At 37.1% G+C, this 19,122-nt stretch overlaps 1 protein-coding gene across 1 annotated transcript in view; it reads right to left on the reverse strand.

Annotated features, from left to right (window-relative positions):
- The window catches only part of LOC135470958 (uncharacterized), a 39,409-nt gene that overhangs the window by 6,196 nt on the left and 14,091 nt on the right, over window positions 1-19,122 (reverse strand). The window contains exons 5-18 of the mRNA XM_064750006.1: window positions 17,196-17,390; window positions 16,603-16,732; window positions 16,334-16,445; window positions 15,576-15,784; window positions 14,684-14,873; window positions 13,957-14,034; window positions 12,767-12,927; window positions 11,204-11,375; window positions 10,305-10,687; window positions 9,221-9,299; window positions 8,740-8,895; window positions 8,089-8,228; window positions 6,411-6,463; window positions 6,047-6,151 (exon numbers count right to left, since the gene is read on the reverse strand). Coding sequence (XP_064606076.1) covers window positions 6,047-6,151; window positions 6,411-6,463; window positions 8,089-8,228; window positions 8,740-8,895; window positions 9,221-9,299; window positions 10,305-10,687; window positions 11,204-11,375; window positions 12,767-12,927; window positions 13,957-14,034; window positions 14,684-14,873; window positions 15,576-15,784; window positions 16,334-16,445; window positions 16,603-16,732; window positions 17,196-17,390 — 2,163 coding nt within the window. The remainder of the gene's footprint in view (window positions 1-6,046; window positions 6,152-6,410; window positions 6,464-8,088; window positions 8,229-8,739; window positions 8,896-9,220; window positions 9,300-10,304; window positions 10,688-11,203; window positions 11,376-12,766; window positions 12,928-13,956; window positions 14,035-14,683; window positions 14,874-15,575; window positions 15,785-16,333; window positions 16,446-16,602; window positions 16,733-17,195; window positions 17,391-19,122) is intronic.

Here is a 19,122-nt window from a genome sequence, read left to right on the forward strand (position 1 = left end):
GCCTATTTGACAAAACACCAAAAATGAATTTAGTATGTACTAGAACAACGTATGGAATTGTTTAATACATTTCGCTCACCGATAGAGACCATATCATGAATTCATATCATCAGTTCTGTGGAATTTACAGTTTGTATGCTCGATACTTGTATTGCCTTACTTGTACATGTGTTTAGCGTACCAAAATGTTATTCATTTGACACTTTAACAGTTTTGCACCAGTTTAGCAGATGACCTTATAGTTGGCGTATTAAAATTTCCAAACCTGGAATATTTCCAGCTTACACTAAGTTACCTCATTTTTTGCTCACACTTTGGAGACAAATTCGTTAATTCTGAACAGAGACGAGAGGTCATCTTTTTTTTTTTACAGAATAGTGTACATGAAATTTTAAAAAATGAAAACTTCGATATTATTCGAATATTATGGTTAATTTGTAAACGGGGATCTCATGTCAAAAATGTCAGTGTAATTAACTTACCTGCCGTATATGGGGATATGAAAATTTAATTATTTTTCACAAAACAATTACCACTACTAAACAAACTGAGTCGACATCTTTTGCACTAAAATATAAGTGTGCTAAATTTTTATTTTACTCGATATCTCCTTTATCCTACTGAGAAATATCTACCTATACTAAGAGACCACTAATGTGAAGTACTTTTTTATGATTTTCTCATACACATTCATAGTTACAGCTGAATGATGTATTTTATTGTCATTTTCTTGGTATTTCTGTGCTGTTCGTTTTTCTTTTCGCAACTTCATTATTTGCAACTGTTTGAGAAAATATTATGTCAGTGTCACTAGCTTCAATGCTATAGTTGAGGCGGTTCCACAATCGGCGTCCTTGATCACCGGTTCACAGTTGACTTTTTCATTCAGTGTATAGCGATTTGCGCCAGCTATTTCCATTTTGTTATAACTCTCTCACTATTACGTATATACCAACAACCATTATTCAAGCCACGAACATCACTTATCCTGTTCAGCTATGAGAAATATTTCAGCCATTCTTGGAATGCCTAAGTCACCCATTGAAACGTTACCGGTTAGTCAGTGAAACCACATGGGTTCCATGTCCCTTTATACTGTCTCGTATACAGTCTAATGGGGGACCTGTCCTGCCAAAAAAATCGGACCAAATCCGTGTAGTGTTTTGTTTATTCCTGCCTCGTGCTGACAATTTGTTGACAAACTGATGGTGTAGTATGGTCATGTTTTTCTTTACAAGAAAGCAATGGTCAATTGGAATTTGACCCGAGTGCCATTGTGCGAGAAAAAGTTTCCCCAAAGGTACCCCCAAAAAGGTTGGGCAGATGCTTGAAGGCAGATGTTCCTAGAAATCATTCTCTCATATAACAAGCATTCTGCAAGTATTGAGAAAGCAATAACATTAATGTCCCCTACCAGTTGAGCTATCAGAACAATAGATATGTCAAGTACACAACAGAACCAGGACATGCTCTAAGTTTGTTCTAAAATAGACGATACAGCTTGAACATGATTTGTTTATATATTCTCAGCAATCCATCGTACCCACCTGCGTTATCAACTGTTTTGACAAAAAGTCCAGAAACACGACAAAAACGGTCAGAATTTTGTCAGAAATGGACTAAACTCAAATTTGATCTGCAACTTGTCAAGGTGAAGCCATGTGACAATAGTTTCAATTTAACACGATGAAACGTCCTGATAAAAAAAGTTCGGATAACTGATTAGTGACGAATAGATTGACTGACGAACTGATACGAATGTAAATTAACATCTGTTACCTGGTTAGGACTAATTACTAGTTTTGATCAATCTTTAAGCGATGTTTATTGATTTACAACTCGATTTCTCACGTCAAGTCTTCATTTAATTCCAGTACATCTCAACGTTCAGCAAGCGTATCTGGTATTAGGTAACCAGTGTCTTCCAATGTTGAGTCATCGATTTTCGTCCTCTAAAATATTCTGTTATTGTCATCATGCTACCCGTGTTTTCGTATTGTTCGTTTAACTTATCGGCAAAATTGGCAGTTGAGTGATTGAAACTGTCATGCACAGACAGTATTCTCTAATTATATTGTGCTAAGACCTTGCCATTAAATCAATAAGAAACACCAAAATTATTATACTGTCACAACTATGACTGTTTATCGTATGCGTAAGGATTGCGGAGCAGTGACTTCATATGTTATGGAGTTGTAAATCATTGTGGTGGTAAAAGACAGGGTGGGGAGTTAGTACACAGCTTTACCACAGAGGTCTTTGATATGCAAAACTGTATTTGCAATCCATGTACCATGGGAGGCAATTACAACCCTGCAAAAGCTATGAGGTAAGACTTCCTTGATCTTTGATATGCAGATCACTACAGGCCTATGATTGGCCAAAAACTTTAACCAAACTGGACACCGACAGTGCTACCGACAGCATCTACACGACCCTACTGTCACAATACCTTTCCTCGCTTCGTAAGGGGAGGTTAAAATATTACTCTCCACAACCGCTGTCCGACACATCACTCCTTACTGAATAATCATGACGTCACCCGAAAGAATGAAGATTTGGGGTTTAACATGCCTTGGAAAAAGTAGTCTTACTTTTCTATAATGTGGAACCCTGTAACCTATCAATTTATATGCATTGTGGTGCTACGTGTCACTAACGACAGAAAATTTTGGTAGTGCATGGGAGTGATTTTATAGACACTCCTATGGGTTACAAGTTAAAAGAAACAAACCATAATGTTGATCTCCTAATCTGCTTCGCTCGTGTATTTCAACAGATGTTAAGATCCTGCTGTCGTTTGTCGTATGGGGCATGTTGTATGGTTGAGCCATTTTCTCTCGATTATAGAGTTACCAGTGATACAGCGCTGAAAGTGTTACCCATCATTTCTCGTGTTCGTTTAGGTCAGCTGATGTTGAGTCATTATTTCTTGCACTTGACAAACGTCCAGTCATGTCTTGCATTCCACAAGGTTCGTCAAGCCGTTATTTCTCGTGTTTGACTATGAATTATGTTCAAAGTTTCTCGCATTGGAAAAGTCTTCCATCCCCATACCAGTCCATTGCACTTAATGTTTTATTCAAACCCTATAGGTTACCAATAGGCAATATAAGCTATAAGCAATCTTTTCCCTACACATCGGTTGGCTTGCCTTATCTCACTGTCCCTACTGGCATGTTTTACAAAGCAATTTAATCTTTAAAATTCACTAAATCGGTCTTCCTAACACCGTCGTTTTGCCAGCATTCCTGTATGGAATATCTTGATGAGAAATTCCCCATTCACGGTAAGGCTACATTTTAGGTTTACCTTTTCAAATTTTCCTTTTCTTTTACTGCCTATCACGCTTTTTAGTGAATGCCTTCTCCGGGTGTTTTTATTAATTTTCATCCTCAGGTCAATCTAACTCAATATGAACTTTCTTCGAAATATGGGACGGACACGTGCACACTTTGTGAAGGTATCCACTACCAAGTCAGGAAGTCAAGTGTGAAATCGTTATTTCAGTGTCTTATTATACAGGTAGGTTAAAGATTTGAATATTTATAAGCTTTGCCTATCAGGCAATTACCCAGTGACCAGGTGCTGGCGATTGCAATCTTCTAATTGTCAAATATAACTTTTTTACGAGAACCTAATTTGTAGTGATTATCGTATAAACAAGGTCTTGCACCTATTCTGCCTTCCGAAGCTGTACGGAGACAAGATGACACTCTGTTACATAGAGTTGTTTACATATAGGTTTGCCCATTAATAAGGAGAAACAGAAGCTGTAGTACAGGCAGGCCCAATACGAAATGAATTCATTTGTCCTATGTGCGATCAAACAGTTCAAACAATTATGTGTTTAGTACAGGCGTGTGCACGGTTTTATTTGAAAACGAAATCTTATTATAAAAGTCGATTATAATAAACCTGTACCTCGTTATCCATAATCATTTATTCATTCAGGCCGGCATTTACCAAACAAACAAAAAAAAGTATGCTGTCCTGCAGTTTTATATGGAGGAAATGTCACCTAACCTGATCGTATCTGAGGTGATAACCTCGCCATTCTGTGTTGTTTTCATCATGGCAGAAATTAACATTTGACCTTGTACTAGTTGCAACATCAGGTCAATACGGTTGATCGCATGCAATTGCAAAAGCAATACGAAAATATACAATTGCAGTTGTAACAACCATTATTGCGATCCATGCTTTTACGATAACAGTTGGTAGTTGCACTCAAGACCGTGATACTTTTTTTCATTACAAACCAACTCGAAAATCTCAATTAAGCTATAGACTACTGATTCCTTGAGTGCTTGAGTGCAAGGAAATTTTCGGAAGAAAGTTGTTACTTAAAATGATACCAATGGAGAAAAGGCGCGAAATTCATGCAAGGCCAAATCTCGCTTTGGCGAGATTTCCACATTATCAGTTAGACTCGTGTCCACTGGTCATGTTCTGTCATTTTGGTAAGTCATTTTAAAAAAAAGTCGACTCACACTTAACTGTAGTCAATGAAAAGCTAGATTGTTGATCAGAAAGCTACCTTAGTGGAAGAGCATTTCGTGCATTCAAATACGTCAGCTTCGATAAATGTCACACTCCCATCTCTGCAATGTGTTCGTTCGTGGACAGTGGACATATATGCAATTGTGATGTGCAAGATTGTGGAGTGCTCAATTGCAAGACCGTGGAGTGGTTTTACCTGACGCCACATGAAATGATTCTGCACGGCACAGGAACATCCTTGTACGCCCAATAAAAGATCTTAGACTTAAGTCAAAGTTTCAAATCCATTTTAAAATTAATATTTCTTACGTAACAATGTAAGAATATTGCTTGACAACTTAAATTCTGTTAAATTACTGTAAACTAAATTTCAGCTAAAATAATGGAAAGGATCATGCCAAGTTTAATGACTGAAATTTTGACTTGAATCTAAGGCTGCTTCATGATCCCGTGGCCCGGTAATTTATCTGCACGACTTTAATTGCACGTGTATTAAATTAGGAGGATGTATAGAGTCCCAATCGCAGAAGTGAAAAAAATAAATAAAAAATTTCTCTACTCTGTAGAAGACGGGGAATGCAACTAATGCGAAACCATACCTCAACAGTTTGGAATTACACTTTTCAAGCACGTTGTCTAATCTCGACCATGTCCGCATCTGAAGGCTCTTGGAGTATCGCTGACGTATACGTAATTAAGTCTGCTATACATTATACATTGTGTGACACAACTGGAATTACATGTAGAGGTATACTGTTTATTGATTAATTGATATAGGTAATGTCTGGTGAGACAATTAACCATTAGTCAGTTTATCATGCCGTAATAAGTTAAATTAAATGGCAGGCACACAAGCATAATATGAACACAAATAATGCAATGGTTAAAACAAGCATGTATGTAACTCCTAAAAGCAAAAAATCACTAGAGATCCAGGAAAGGATTGGTCCTTTCGTTGATTACGCCAGGGAATGAAGAAACACTTCCGGTAATTGCATATACTTGGCAGAAAGTATCACGGCTTTAATAAGAATTTAGGACTCTAACACTACTGAACTCTGAGAGTTAAGCAATGCCACAGTAATTCTAGCGGTGACAATACACGTTCACTCCTTCCATTTCCAAGGCTTTTTTTTTTTTTTTTTACCTAAATTCACATGGTACACATATATATATATATATATATATATATATATATATATATGATTATTGCTGTTTTGCCCTTTTGTAAAACAGAGCTCTTCTTTATCTGGTTTTAAGACGACATTTCAAGAACACACCTACTTTATAATTTATAAAAAAAAAGTGTCTCAGAGAGGATGAACTAAAAAAGGACAAAAAAAAACACAAAACATATTAACTTAAACATATATTAACAGATTTATTGTCAAAATTCCAAAGCCAAACAGCGTGGCCTTCAAGAAAATCCCACAGGAATTATACTAGCAAGCAAATGGATTACAATGAGATTTGAGCAGAGTTTTTGATGTCACTGATCAGAAATGTATAGCATTAAGTAGACGCTACATTAGTTGCTACATACAAGTATATTTAACAAACTGTAAGGACATTCGGTTAGAGATGTTGAAAGGAACTTGGGGAGTGCTTGTGGTAGTTCTCTCCACAGCGGAGTTATCCCCCTTACAAGCTGGTGACAAACACAAAACATCACACTATATGTATATAAGAAAACTTCATGCCTGAATTCAAATACATGAATGAAAATTTCATACTCAAAACACACAAAACATTTAATGGATAACGGAACAAGAAAATGATCCTCGTTTCTGCTGATATTTATTTGTAACTGTTTAATCACCTACACGGTGTGATACTTAATGTGTTGTCATCAGTTTTTGTGTAAAGAGCAAATAGGATTTTCAGATTCCAATAATACACAAGTGTACTTTGACGGAAATCTTTACGTTGTCTCTTATCTGCTCCACAGTATACACAAGTTCTATGCAGAATAAATAGAGTCTGTAACTGCATGAAGAACTGACGAGACAGATAAGTACATATTGCCGGATTTGGTAGATGACTTTATAAGAATCCGATACTATATTTAAACACATCCCACTTTGCCTTTCACAACTCTGCCTCATGATGATAAACGTTACTGAAGATGAAAGTGACGATGAAGCTGTTAAATTTTCTTCCAATGAACAATCACACTACAAATGGACGCCTATGCAGTGTTTTTGTCCTCTCATGATAGACAATACGGCACCAAGGGAAATGTAACCCATAATCCAGGATTCAGCAATGACTTTCTGGAAATTTCTGTACAGGACACCTCTTTCAAAAGGACGTCAAAAATATACAATTTAAAAAAAAAATAAAAACAAAAAACTAATAAGCTGTGTGTTACAATTCATCTTTGGGTCCGTCTGAAAGAAATAAGAAACAACAAACTGACTTTTTAGCATCTACAATAACTTTAGGTGGACAACTTTGTAGATTTGTGTTTTGTGTGTCCCTGCTGAAATGCTCTCCAATATTTCAAATGCTTGTTCCCCCCCCCCCCCCCCCACAATGGAAAAAAAGACATCTGAATTTCTGAATGGTTCAGAATTGTAAAAAAAAAAAAATCAAAAGGATCTAAATGTCTGTCAATTAAATGACTTTAAATAAAGCTCGGTGCAAATCAAGTGGTGTTAAAATGAAGAGGGATGCCACAAGTTTCCAAACCAAACTTCAAAACCAGGGATTGCACACACCAACAACACAAATCTACCCAGTGGTTCAACCATCAATGGTGGGGATTCAGTAAACAGCAGGCTTCATAAAACTGGCTAAATTTGAAGCATTCAGATTGCAAAACAAATAATACTATTATCATTACATATATTTATGTAGAATGAACACTTAAGCAAATTTAATTTCTTAACACATCTTATTTTTAACATCAGAAATTTCAAGCAAATTTAAGAAAAAAGATGCAAAAACCATGCATAAAAGACAAAAACGACTTGAATCTGCTGAATGATTTTGCTGTCCCTCCAATGAACATAAATCGGTAATTCAGCACTTCACATCCATGCCATAAATATTTGTACTTAGTTTAACTTATATATTACATGTCACACTGTGTAAACCACAAGTGACTTTTTCAACAGTTAAACGTTAGTCTTGTACACTGTATTAATTTATAAAGTTACATGTTATTATAAAGGTGTCGTAATACATGATTATATATAATCCCATCAACCAGGTGTTGTCAAGGCCTTCACAGGAAAATCACTGTTTAGCCTTCGTACTACTTCGTCACCATACAAGTTGGCTATATAACTGTTGCCATGACAGTGCTGAATAACATACATGTGCTTCTGGTTCGTTAAGATAATGTCGTGTGTGTTGTATCAAAACTACTTTCGCGGATCGGAGAGATTTCTTGTCATTCTATCACAAACGCACAATCCATGTTTGCAGAACCACGATGTCATCCTATGGCGCATGTTCAAGCTTTGTAGTTTACAGTACTACAAATATCACAGATAACTGAATGTCATTTTGTTCAAAATTCCGTATTTGAAGGCATAAAGAGTTCAAAAACTCATCCATCTGGCTGCAGATTGTACTCACCTTTTCTCTGTATCTTTTTGTGTCATCATCAGTATCTTTTTCAGTATCGCCACCATCTTCTTCATCAGCATCCACCTCTCCTTCGTCATCATCAGCAGCAGCTTCTCATCATCATCCTCCTCCTCTGGTTCCTCCTCAATCTAATAATCAAAAACAAATTACCAGATAATAATGTGGAATTGTGAAGTTTAACCAATCACCATTTGTTGTTCTTGACCTACTTTGTATCTGTTCAATCCTCGGTGAACAGATGTCATGTCCTAAACCACATAACCTCAAACATAACAACTTTAAAAAATGAATACCAACATAGATATATATATAGATACAAATGCAAAAAGGCGCATAAATCATTATCTCAAAATCTAAAATGTAACTTTTTTCTTGTGTGAAATTGATGGCACCGATTTTGAACGTTACCTTTAGATAGAAAGACTCAGGTCTAACACTTCTCATTTACCTACGTGGCAATTTTTTACCTCCATATTTATTTCTAGTTTATGCCCTAAGATCATTTCACTTGAAAACATGGAATCTTAACGTTCCTGATAAAATGGCAACCACAATGCCATGGGATGAATGATGTCTAAAATCATAGGCTTACTGGCAATGTTGTTGTTAGTAAATTACGTATAAAGTTAACGGACTTACAGGTGCATCCGCTGGAATGTCCAGGCTCATTCTCATCATGCGCTCAACTCGCTCGGCAAAACCATTTGTGTCTGGCACCATGAAGCCTGATCGCATCGTGGCTGTCTCAAACATCACCACGGCCAAATCCTTGGCTGTTTGGTCTTCCTTGTCAGCCTGAAACAACGGTTAATGCCTTTTACTGTGATGATGTTTGTTTAGGATTCCCACCAACGGCTCAAAATGTCTATCAAGGATGTTATATATTATTTTTCCTCACCCAAAGACTTTTAAGAATTTTTGTCTATGTCTAAAATCTTGATCAAGGATAATTGACAAATGAACAGATGAAGGAAAATTTTAAATATTGCTGCAGCATTTTCTACACTTCAGAGAAACTGGATTTCAAAGGTGCAAAGAACTGTTCTTCGGAAAAAACTGACCATACGATTAATATGAAATACACTTCAAATATTACAAGTTCTTTTTTTTTAGTTCTTACCTCAATTCTAGATTTCAATTCCTTAATGAGTGGATGACGGGTGTTAATTTCCAAAGTCTTTTTCTGATTAGCATAAAATCTGTAATGAGAAAATACAATCACTGATTAAAACTCTAAATCTTTAGGAAATGTTTCCTATAACTGATTAAAACATAAACATATTGTTCAATTGTACCTGTGTATAAGTTACATGGGCTCACCTCAGGAAGACTAATCAAGCACTCACGAGTCATTCATGAAGCACAAGGCAAATTTTCATCAGTGATGAGCAGTACTAATATCAAGAGTATATTTACCATCATCAACAGTGCTAAAATGAAACAGGCCTGGGGTGAAACTATTAACCCCAACTCCAGGACAATGTCAACCAGGGGGTTGAAATTAACAGCCTTAGAAAGGCACAATTTACTTGTGAGTAACTTGTAGATGCTAAAAAGTCATCTGGAGTAATGGCTGTCCCAGGACAAGTGCATTCTTAACATTCAGAGGCCACTTTCACAAAACTTAGTAAGTCTCATTCATGTAACTTCTTTCATAAAGATGTTGCCTAAGGTGATGTCATTTACGAGAAAAGTTACGAAAAAATGATTTATGACGTGTTGTGAAAGTGGCCCCAGTTCTCTATTTCTAACAGTAGAACAAGTGGTTAATTTTTCAAAGCCAACTGGAAAATTTAATTTTGAGCCCTCTCAACAGTATCGAGATGAAACTATATATTTTTTTTTTGTATAATTACATATACAGGCAAACATACATAGAAAAATCATTAGATGGAGCCAGGGTCAATACGAAGATGCACTGAGTAAATGCTTTGGTAGATTTCTGCTCAGAGTCTGGGGCTGATTCCAGGAAGCCATTTCTGACTTTAGTCAAAATTTTTTAATGTGATTTTAGAGCTTATTTTGTGGCTGTGTAAATTAAAACTTTGACCACCCAATAAATGTGATCAGAGGACAAATGTGCATAGATTTCATTTCCCAGTATCAAACACTAAGCTTTATAAGGAGGGTTTTAAATTTTGACTTAAGTTAGGAAAGGCTTTGTGGATAGGTCCCAGGTTTAGAATTAAAGAATTAAAACTTACTGTTGACTGGGATCTTGGGCTTTAGCATAAGCTTGAGCTCTCATAATCCTTTCCATGTTGCCAGACCATCCAAACTGGCTGGCCACCAAAGCACAGGGAGATTGTGTCAAACGCTCAGACACAGTAGCCTTCTCAATTTGGTCTTTCAAAGCATTCTCCTTTAGCCAAGTGAGCAGAGGTTCATATTCCTTCTCCAGAGCTTCTTTGCGCTGTTTAGCTTTCTCAGAGTCTGAGATCTTCAATCCTTCCTTAGCTACATTCTGAAGTTTTTTCCCCTCAAATTCAGGCAGTGACTGTATAGTGTATTCATCAACAGGTTCCACCAAGTATAAAACCTCATATCCCTTTTTCAACAGGGCCTCCACAAATGGAGACTTTTCAACCTGAAACACATAGAACACAATCAGAATATTAAAATTTGCTTGAAAAACAGGATTGTGATTGATACACAGACTAAATGTTTGATGCTAAATCAAATACAAGTATCTTAAAGATATGATTGAAGTTACCAAACGAAAGTGCATGCTATTCTCATTTGTTCTGTCTATTCTCGGCTAACTTTATTGGTTGTCAAAAGTCAATTTTCTAGTATAATAAACACATTTCCAAGAAATGGAAATTCTACTAAAGCTCTACAGTCTTATGCACTCTGATGGATTTCTGATAATTTTAAATTCTTTCAATGTATAGCAAGAAGACTTATTTATTCATTTGTTTGGTGTTCTACGCCGTACTGAAGAATATTTCACTTATACGACAGCGGCCAGCACTGTGGTGGGAGAAAATGTCAGAGAAGTCTTTCTTGAGTTCATAGTAACCAGTAAACACAGTCCATCTGTTATTCACTGAAGCCAGTTTGTGTTCCATGGTAGATGAACTACTCATAACGTAGTGCTCACCTCTTTCCTGCTTGTTCCTGCGACAAAGTAAATAGCCTCTTGCTTTTCCTTCATCCTCTCCACATAATCTGCCAAGGAGGTCTGTTCAGTATCCGAGTTAGATGAATAAAATTTCAGCAGTTTGGCCAGACGTGTTCTGTTAGAATGATCCTCAATAACACCAAGTTTTATGCTGCAAGAAGACAAACAGATAGTATTGTCGTGAAGTGTTAAAAAATCTCCAATAACTCAAAGGTAGTGAATCACCAGCCAAAAAACTGGCAGACAGCATCATGCTCCCTGGTTTGCATTTCACTGCATGTTCTGACCTAACAGTTTTGGAAAATCTGTAAAAAAAATCCCTAACAAATCCAATGTAATAAGTTGCATGGTTTAGCAGGTCAAAGGTCAGTCATGCATATCTTGTATCCATGAAAGCAGGCATGAAATATTTTGAAATCAACCTGGTAGCTTTGGAGATACTGAGGTCATAAAACACTGGAGAGAAATAGTTTGGAATATTCTGTATGCCACTACTTCCTGATCACTTTCATTATGCTTCATCCGCAAGGAATGATAAGATGCCGAGCAGCAACAATGGAGCTGTTACTATGATTTACACATATTACTATTTGGAATACCACCGTTAAATTTACCTTAGCATTGCTTTCACTGTTATTGGGCACTTACGCTGGTGCTCCTTGTATGACAGGCTGTTCCTGTACCTTGTACGGATGAGCACTATATAAATGGTGTAAAAATGTATTCCCTGCAGCCATAGGGCTGTTATACACTGAGTGTGTTGATGCGACCCGACCCGACTGAAATATCGCATTGTGTTGCTGACAAATTTTCTAGTGTATACCTCTCCAGAACAAAAATTGTGTCCAGTAAGCTGCAGTGGTGTCTAGTCCTGAGTGATCTGACTGTGCAAGATATTTTGTAAAAAAAAAAAAAAAAACCAGTCTGGCATAGTCGAGCGTTTTGACATCTTTCCACTAGTATATCATCGGTCAAGGTCTTCAACATTCAGCCAATCAGAACTACGTGCAACCACTTTTTGGTATCCAAGATGGTGGTGCTCACGAATTCGAAATGGATGACACACACTGTCGGAGTGATGAACCTTGTGAAAAAGCCCCTGCTGTTCACCTAACAGTAGCCACCACTTTATCAAGCAACTCCTGACTGGCTGTCTCCCACAGAGTCTTCGGGGAAAGAATAATACAGATTGCTGCAATAGCTTAAGAAAATATTGTATATCTTTAGTATCTGCCGAATATATTTCAGGCAAAGAGATGCATGTACAGCCAGAAGCAGTTGAAAAAACCTGGAATATGTGCAACAGCATCAGGAAATTATATTCGGACCCTCGTAGCAAAGGACAACGGACACGTCACTCGCTAGTGTATACATTCCCGCTACCCAGTGTATACCTCCCAGTGATTAGACACGACTCAGACTTACATAGACTACAGTCGGTGCGGGTCAGAGCAAAGTGCTCAGTGTATACTGGCCTTTAGCTACGCCAGGGAAACAAAAATAATCAATTTTCAATTTTTACCACATGAAAACAATACTCACGCTGTACTGTACTCTTTCCAGAACTTTTCGTATTCTTCTTTTGGAATCTTCTTAATCATATCCAGGGTCTTCCTGACAAGTTTCTTTTTGATGACCTTGAGAAGTTTGTGTTGCTGGAGTGTTTCTCTGGAGACGTTCAGGGGCAAGTCATCAGAATCAACCTTGAAATGGAAAAAGTTCTGGATGAAATAATATTCTCTCCCATTTCAAAATGAGCTACAAACTCAACACCTCGTCACAAATACATTGTCTATGGTGCACAGAATATTAACTCGGGGGTCCAGTTATTTGAAAGTGTATTAGCTAATACTGGTATTAATTCACATTTTGTATTTAAAATTTTAGCCAAACTCAACAGCCAAATCAGGTCATCAATGTCAACTCATAACAGCAGCAGTTTTAGTTCATATTTTATAGAATGTTACACAATTTTTTTTATGCTAAGTACAAAAATGATAACTTGGCTTAATGTTAAATCTGGTATTATTAATTTGACTGGTGTTTTATGCTGTACTCAGGAATATTTAACTTATACAAATGCTGCCAGCATTATGGTGGGTGTGAGTGAGTGTTTGTGGTTTAACGTACTTAACAATTTTTCAGTCATATGACGACGAAGGTGTCCTTAGAGTGCATGTAATGTGCCTACTTGTTGCAATACGGATTTCCATCGCTCTTTAATCTAGTTCTGCTTCACCAAGACGCCTTACCAAAGGCAAGTAAGCCACCCCGCCCAACCATTATACTGATACGGGTCATTCAGTCGTTTCACTATCCCCTTCATGCTGAACGCCAAAGCGAGGAAGTTGGTTTGAAGGTCTTAGGTGTGACTCGACCGAGGATCTACCGCTCCCCGAACCGGACGCTCCAATAACTGTGCTATTGGGTCCAGTCAGCATTATGCTGGGAGGAAACAGGGCAGAGCCCGGCCCACCCACGACCATCCTCAGTTTGCTGACAAGACCTTCTGACATGGCCGGAAAGGAAGCCACCATGAGCTGGACTTGAACTCACAGTGATTGCATTGGTGAGTAGCTCCTGGGTCATTACGCTGCCCTAGCGCTAACCAATGAGCCACGAAGGCTCCGAAAAAATATCTGGTATTAAGTCTTTAACCAGTTTTTTACAACAGGGCCCAGGACATTCTGATTACATACAAGTATGTGATATTCTGGACATAAAACACTTACCACACCACGGACGAAGGACAAGTATTTGGGCATCATGTCTTCAAAGTCATCAGTGATGAAAACCCTTCGAACAAACATCTGCAGAACAAAAAATATACACCTATACACACTTTTTAAAAACTGGGTAATTTGACAACAAACAAAGAAACTGCAACATTAACCTCTGATCTTAATTCTATTCACCTCAGGAAGACTAATCAGGCACTCATGGTATGTCATGACGCCCTTGGCATTTCTCATCCCTGGTGAATATTGAATACAAAAAAAAATAATCTTCAGGTGACGACCGAAGACTAGAAAAAGGTCACAATGCCGCAGCTTCTGGGAAACAGGTGTGTATCTACACATTCATCTCCATCAGATATGCTCTTTGATGTGAACTGATACACATCAATATGTTGCACAGGGTCTGTAAATATTTGCACACACACAAAAAAAAAAACATTGAGTCATACCAACCAGTCTACTTCCTCAATAAAGTACATGTACAAGCTGTACAAGTTCTGACTAAGGAAATACATGTTAAATAATAATTCAATACAACACAACCATGCATAATTCCATTTCCCTAATGCTGATTGAAAGTAAAAGTAAATATCGTAGAACACTGATCTTTATACATTAAATCTTCATAAAAGTAACAGGATATGTGATTCGCTGGTAACACTGATAGGTAATACAGCCTAAATTTTCCACATTTCAACTTTTCCTAAGAAATACAGCTCACCTTAATTTGGTCCATTTTCTTTCCGTAGTTGGAGAAGAGCTCCCCAGGAGCAGTTTTAGGGATGTACAGGATAGATTTGAAGGTGACCTCTCCTTCGGCGGTGAAATGGATGTGTGACATGGGGTCATCATAGTCTTTGCTGATGGACTTGTAAAATTCATTGTATTCTTTGTCCTCTATTTCACTTGGCCTGCAAAATAAATTTTTATAATCAGCATTCAATCTTAAAATTTTAAGAAGCAACAAGCTGTCGCTGACAATTTGCTCACCATCAGTCTCAGCATCTGCTAACATATTAAAAGGTAAAGGAGGGATGCCCAGGAAATCAAGAGACCCATTTCAGAGTAACAAAATCAAACTCAATGGGAAACTCACGGACGGGCTCACAGAAGGTCCCAATCGCAGCAGAACACGTTTTCTTCTGTGATGTTGTAGTGTGTGTGTACTTCTTACGTGATTTTATGAGCACATATACACCGATAAATGTGAGGTAATAAAGTAAAAAACAAATGAGTTTAAAGCTTTGGATTGTTTTGTCACAGGCAGGATTGAGTCTTTCAAGTTCCCCACTGCCTGTAGACTTCAAGATACTGTGCAAGTATATGTATGAACCTGATTGGTTGAAATCTGTTGCAAATATCTTGTTCACAAAAATGGGTATGACAACCACAAAATCTTAAATGGCCAACAGCCACCACATAAGATTTCTTACAGTTCTTACAGTATTTCACTATGGTTGTTACAATCCCAATGGTCTTTTCAATGACCCAAAACCAGAGTAATTATGACATCATTTGTTTGAAAAATGTTAAACTTGTTTTTTGCGGCAACACAGCATTTCCATGGACGTGAACAACCATCTGATTCATGAACTCTCAAAACACATTCTTACTTTCTTGTCCAGATGGGCTTGACATTGTTGAGGAGTTCCCAGTCCCACACTGTTTTATCAACCTTCTTGGTTTTAGGTTTATCATCTTCCTTTTCCTCCTCCACTTTTCCATCCTCATCTTCATCTTCATCCTTGTCCTCCTCTTTCTTATCCTCAGCGTCCTCTGATTTCTCCTCATCTTCATCTATTGGCTCCTCAACTGTCTCAGTCTGGAGAAAAAAGTTAGGTGTTAATTAAGGTCAACAATTTAGAAACATAAATCTATGCAAATTTACATGTACTTTGTAACAGTTTTCAAAGGGCCACCCATTTGAAATTATGCAGTACAATTCCAGATTTTCAAGATATAAAAACATGACTCTATAAAAAAAAAAGAAAAGGAAAAAATCTCTTAACCGTTACCAAAAGGAAGGAGCAACAGGAGCATAAAGGCAGATTTAATTTTCATCCGCATATAAAACTGAAATAACAGTATGTTTTCATTAAACTTTAAGCCCACTTTAGGTTTGTTAAGACATGAAAAGCCAGTCCAAAGGTCAGACTGTAGAGCTGCATATAAAATTTGAGCATCATGGGTGACAGCATGATTTCTAACACAAATTCCTAACATTTTGGACTAAAACAAAACTTCATGACGAATGAAAATGGAAACTGATCAAAAAAAAATGTGCGCTGACAGGTGCTGTTTACTTAAACAAGTATAACAATACATGAAACAACGCTGACTTTAATATATGTATATTTTTCAGAACACAAACCTTTGATGTCCACAAGAAAATGTCAAAGTTGATGAACTGACTGTACTTTTTCACCAGATCCTTGAGTGTGTGTTCTTCCAAAAAGTCACTGGCTTCTTCCTTCAGATGAAGTCTAATGAAACAGAACATAAGATTAATGAAAACAACAAAATTCAACAATTTTTAAGAGTTCAAGTATTCAATTTCAGGAATAGTTGAGATCAAAAATACTTTCAGTGTGTTTGTGCACGGGATCCACTGCCCAATTAAGAAGGGTCATGACTACGTACGTGATAGTTGTTCCTCTTGGGAGTGTGTTGCCACGTGGGTCCTTTGTAACTCTGAAACTGTTTGCATCCGATTCCCAAATGTGCTGGTCATCATCGTTGTGTTTGGAGGTTACAATGACATCATCAGACACTGCACAAAAGAAAAAAGAAAAACAGGTTCACTTTCCTACTCTAATTAAACATACCTTGTTCTTTGCAACTTGCTTCATCACCGTCTCATATGTGTGGTTTAACTGTGAAAAAGCTTCATAAAGTAATAGAAAACAGATAATGCTGCATGTACTAGTTTGAGTATCCAGGGGCCTGTTCTATGAAACAGTCGTAAACTGTTCCTGGCAAAATTTCCATGACAACATAAAGTGAAGAAAAATGTCACCATGGTAAATTGAAAGCTGAAGACTTAAAAATATTAATAAAACTAATTATATCTTCACAACTTTCATTGCTACTACTCAAGAAATTACGTTTTAAAAATTTTGATACTACTTAATCACAAACATACTTTACAAAACAGCTCAGCAGCCTCCGTAAATGGATTCAGGTTTCAACCGACGAGTCTGTGTCAGGAAGGCACATCAGTAGTGATCACTTACCCAAGAATGAGGAGTAGAATCCCACACCAAACTGACCAATCAAGTCGCTCATCTCTGTTTGAGACGATGCCTCTCCAAGTTTTGTGAGGAAGTCACTTGTCCCAGATTTGGCAATTGTCCCAAGGTTGTTTATCAGATCCTGCTTGGTCATTCCAATACCAGTATCTGTGATATGTAATACATTGTTCTCTTTGTCTGCCTGCAAGATGAAAAAAACCAACATGTTTAAACAGTGCGACTCCTAATGTGTTAACAGGCTACCAGTTTACAATTCCCAGTTGTAAACAGAAACTAAAGAGTACATGTACATATACAGTATACCAAAAAACATGTTTCATAATTGAGAAGAATCAAAGTTCAGGACAGAACTTCAACGATCATCACCTGAAATTAGACTGGTATATATATCTGCAACGTTCGAAGGTATGGTTAGTCTAATCACATACAGTATCCCCTTTCCCATTTACCAAATAACATACAACTGTTACCTTAATTCATCAACCTTTTCACTTCTCTAACAGCAACTTTCACTGAAATTTATACACTATTTTAATTTGATTTTTGAGACAAAACTACATTGGTTGGGTCTAAGGCTTCATAAAAAGTATAATTACAATGCCTTCAGAATAGACTTAAATATACAACAAAGATACAAAAGAGAAGAGCTCCCCAGCTTCTTACAATTTTAAGATTGATGCAAAAGGGTAGAAGAAATAAATTATATCCACAGGACCTTCACTGACATGGTGTTACACATGCAGACATGTATACCAGATCTGGGGCAAACTAATTGATGTGAGGTGGAAACAAAGAGCAATTGATGAAAGACTAACAAGAAAAGGTAACAGAAAACATTGTAAACATCTCTTCTCGTTTCTGTGTACATGTATCAAACTGAGCAACTGCCAATTACAATTTTTGTCAAAAGTGTAACAGTATACTATTTTTACCAAGACTACATAATTAAAGTAAGAAAAACAAACGGTACTCTAGAGCGCATACATGTATATGGGAAAAGGTGCTTGTGTGGTATTAGTGACCGAGTATTCCTGTACAAAGAAGTACATGTGCTGTTTGTTTCAACAACTTGTATCTGTACAGTCCGACAATCTCTCCACACTACAGCTACAACTTAGCTGAACAAATAAATTAACAAATATCAGCCTTCTCCGCAAAGCAGAGATGTGAGCAGTGCAGACCAGGTGTATCCCAAAATAAACTTAAATACTACGGTAGGTCTTCAACTTCTCTCTGTCAAGGTAACACTGACCAAGTCTGCGAGATTTAAGTGTTGACTGCTGAAAAAAACATGCATACACGTACATGAATCTCTGGGAGCTGCCATGTACATGTAAATTTAGTAGTGGTGTTCTGCTCAAAAGAGAACTATTTAGGTTAATTAAATAGCATGTCAATTACAGGTTGTCTTCTGCATGTACTTGTAGGTAACAGAAGGATGGAATTTTTGGGGTATTTTTGTAAGATGTACATGTACGTATAGCTTACAAAAAGGTACATTTACTATACTTGTATTTCTGTAATTCTTAGCTGTAAGGCCGTAGGGTGAGCTACAGAAACAAAGGTGATCCCAATCTATGATGCTTGCCCATCCCAACACTACATGTACATGTATGCCTTCACATCATATCATGCATGTGTGCAGGAAGAGACTACATGTTCCTGTGTATATACTTGCTGAGGTACATAATGGTGAACACATCAGCCAAGGAAATTCTGTATGTATACATGTATGCTCATGTGCATGTATGCAGACCCTGTTTTTTTTTTTTTTGTTTCCATACAAATCTATATTTACCACTTTTTTTATCCTGCATGTATTTTGCACAGATAACACATTACAGCTAATGTCTCCATCCAGTTTGTCATTTACAAGTCTCATTTATTCTGCCTTCATCATTTCCCAGAG

Source organism: Liolophura sinensis, chromosome 7 (assembly GCF_032854445.1).
Source record: "Liolophura sinensis isolate JHLJ2023 chromosome 7, CUHK_Ljap_v2, whole genome shotgun sequence".
NCBI classification, from domain to species: domain Eukaryota; kingdom Metazoa; phylum Mollusca; class Polyplacophora; order Chitonida; family Chitonidae; genus Liolophura; species Liolophura sinensis.